Below are 3,307 nucleotides of genomic sequence, written 5' to 3' on the forward strand. Positions count from 1 at the left end.
GTTTGTGTCACTTTTGTTTGTATCTTTTTTTTATTTTTATTTTTCTCATTTTCTTTGAATTTGTGTCACTTTTCAATTTTACACAGTATTTTTACTCCCAAAATATTATTCATATCATTTTTTAAAACACTCCTAATTTTAAAAGTACTTTTGTAAGTTTACTTATTATTTGACTGCATCTATAAAGGGAGGGATTATCCACGAAGCCCTATTGCCCAGTTCAACAGTCCCTAAAATTGGTTCAATATTTTCATCCAATGGCTCTTATTCTTGAGCAATGTCATATTCAGCCTTCATCAAGCAACGTCAATGAGTTAACACTTCCCCTTGTATCCTTCGATATAATATGCTTGGATTACAATCCAGTATATGGGCTTCTCTTCTTTGAATTCCCTTGTTCCAAGGATCATTTCCTGGAAACCATTGTTCCAAAGCTCAAACAATCTCTCCGCGAAACTCTCAAGCATTTTCTTCCATTCTCCGGCAGCATAATCCGCCCAATAAACTCCGGCTGGCCTATTTCTCGTTACGTGTTGGGGGACTCAGTTTCTCTAACCATTGCTCAGTGCGATAAAGACTTCAATCATCTCACTGGGTACCATCCCCGCGCTGCGGGTGAATTCTACTCCTGTATTCCTGAATTGCCGCCTGCAACCCATTCATCGGATTTCATCATATTTCCAGTTACAGCCTTGCAAGTCACGCTATTTCCTGGCCACGGAATCTGTATTGGTTTTACAAACCATCACACCATTGGCGATGCCAATACAGTTATTCGTTTTGTGAAAGCTTGGGCTACAGTTACCAAATTTGGCGGAGATTCACAGTTGTTCGAGGATCAACTTTTGCCTTTTTATGATAGAACTTCTATTGCAGATCCAGAGGGACTCGATTCCATATATTGGGAATTGATGAAGAAATGTAGGCCAGTGGATTCTCCACCTCTTAAGTTTAATATCGATTCCAATAAAGTGCGTGCCACATTTGTAATGACCAAAGACGACGTCGAAAAACTCAAGAACTATGTTTTGGGAAAGCTACCAAAGACAAGCCACGTTTCATCTTTCACTGTAATCTGCGCTCATTTATGGGTTTGCCTAGCAAAATCTTTAGCTGCCATAGGGGAGGATGTAGCGGACGACGAGGTCGAGTATTTCTGTTTTCCTGCAGATTGTCGAGCACGCTTGAATCCACCATTGCCTGCTAACTATTTTGGCAATTGTTTAGCACTTCTCAAGGCAGAAATAGCACACGGAAAATTGAAGACAAATGATGGGTTCTTAATTGCTGCAGAGTCCATTGGGGATGCTATTCGGAACACAGTGTATAACAAGAAGGGAATCTTGGATGGAGCAGAGAACTGGCCTTCGGATTATTGGAAATTGGAAGGAAAACGAATAATTGGAGTGTCCGGATCTCCAAGATTTGATCTTTATGATGCAGATTTTGGTTGGGGAAAGGCCAAAAAGTTGGAAGATGCTAATATAGATGGTGATACCGATACATCAATGTCGTTTTGTAAGTCAAGGGATTTCCAGGGAGGTTTCGAGATTGGCTTATCAAAGCCCAAAGTTATGGTGGAAGCTTTCGCACGGATGTTTACCATCTTACCTGGAAATCTATAGGTTCTGCATTTCAAAATTTTCTACCCCGACTGTCAGTGGTAGTTTTTGTTGGGCTATGCGCTCGTGTACTAAAAATAACATCTTTCAATAATAAATAAATTATAATTTTTATTTATTTTATTGAATTTATTTAGTACTCAACATGCGAATTAAATTACCTATGATCACTAATAAGAGTTTTGCTACACTTACAGAAAATTTTTCACTTGTTTGGTGAAGGATTTTTTGTACACTTAAAAAAATCCCATTAATAATGATTTTGTCATTATTATTTCAAATTTGGCACGTGTGTTGGACTTAAAAGTTTGAAAGTCAACTTTCGAGTGAAATGTCGATATTTTCCATGAGGACCCGTGGGGTTTCAATTTGATTCGATTAAGGTTGGTGTACCATTTTGTAAATTCAGAAGAAACCTCAAGGGCCAGTATACGCATATCAAAAGTTTGCCCAAGAACAGAGACATAATGATGTAGGAGGATCCGAGTCGAGTGATGCTGATTTGTCAGATAGCACGATGATGGCGTTGAGATACCATGAGATGGCGGATGGGCGCAAAGATGGAAAGTGAATCGCCATTATTTCCTTAATTGGGGGAATTTGACGCGTCTTTGGTAATTTGGCCATAACTTTGGCTACGGTTATCGAAATCGCTATTATGACCCAAATCCGGAAAACTCTCTTCGACGCACACGTCGTTGCCACCCAGCTATGCTCGGTGGATGTCAACTTCGAGCCTAAAATCCACTATTTTCCTTTCCAAAATTCAATTTTAAGTTATTTTTTTACTATTTATGGTAATATTTCATTTCCTTTTTTCCATATGTTAGAAAACTCGAATTGAGCCAAATTTTTGGCAACCTACTTCTTTTACTTAATATTTTATTTTGGTATAATTTTGGGATTTTGCCATTTTTGGTAATTTTTCCATTATTTCGTATTTCGCAGCTATTTAACTCGACTTGTGGGTTAATTTTGATCATTCTGCATTATTAATAATATTGAGTTGAATTTAGAGTATTTTCTCTGGTTTTTGGACATTTTCTATCGTTCTTTTCTTGCGAATCATCTGCTACAACAAGCCAATAGGATAATCACTATCCTACTTGGCATCACATAATCTACAGGAAATTTTGGTCAGTAAAATAGCATCATTCGACACTAATCTCTATACATTTTTCACCCAAATTGGTATGATAGATTTATATGTATTGAACAATATTAATAATAAAAATATTAAGCTTCCATTTAGTAAGGAATCAAATTTTTAATGGAATTTGATGAAAATTAATGATTCGTATGGTTAAAAAATTGTAAATCCCATAAAATGTGTAGTTAAAATTACATATTGACATTGACAAAGATTAAAATTTTAATTTTAATTTCTACGAAATAGAGGCTAAAAATTTAGTTTTTTAGTTTGAATTTCAAAATACTTGTTTTACGTATAAAATTCGGTCGATCAATTAAAAAGTACAAGAGTGAAACAGGAGAACAAAATATCTCATTTAACAAAATGTTTGATGAGGTTGGTAGCTGATTCATTTATAAAACCTATCCCTAGAGAAGTTTTTATAACTCATGTTAAATCTCTATGATTATGTAGAATCTGAATTATGTTTAGTTACGACTCATAATCAGAAGCCATGTGAAGATATCTAACAGCCAATGAAAACACAATTAGA

At 35.8% G+C, this 3,307-nt stretch overlaps 1 protein-coding gene across 1 annotated transcript; it reads left to right on the plus strand.

The window, feature by feature from the left end:
- The first annotated feature begins 203 nt into the window (after positions 1 to 203).
- On the plus strand, positions 204 to 1,750 carry LOC111392070 (malonyl-coenzyme:anthocyanin 5-O-glucoside-6'''-O-malonyltransferase-like). The gene has a single exon (XM_023017347.1). It carries the CDS (start codon positions 258 to 260, stop codon positions 1,623 to 1,625), a length of 1,368 nt encoding a protein of 455 aa, XP_022873115.1. The 5' UTR covers positions 204 to 257; the 3' UTR covers positions 1,626 to 1,750.
- The last annotated feature ends 1,557 nt before the right edge of the window (positions 1,751 to 3,307 follow it).

The sequence above is a fragment of the Olea europaea genome, unplaced genomic scaffold (genome assembly GCF_002742605.1).
Source record: "Olea europaea var. sylvestris unplaced genomic scaffold, O_europaea_v1 scaffold877, whole genome shotgun sequence".
Lineage (NCBI taxonomy): Eukaryota > Viridiplantae > Streptophyta > Magnoliopsida > Lamiales > Oleaceae > Olea > Olea europaea.

Bases quoted from the DNA above. Each gene is read 5' to 3' on its own strand.
- LOC111392070 (XM_023017347.1), top strand. From the start codon at position 258: ATGGCTCTTATTCTTGAGCAATGTCATATTCAGCCTTCATCAAGCAAC.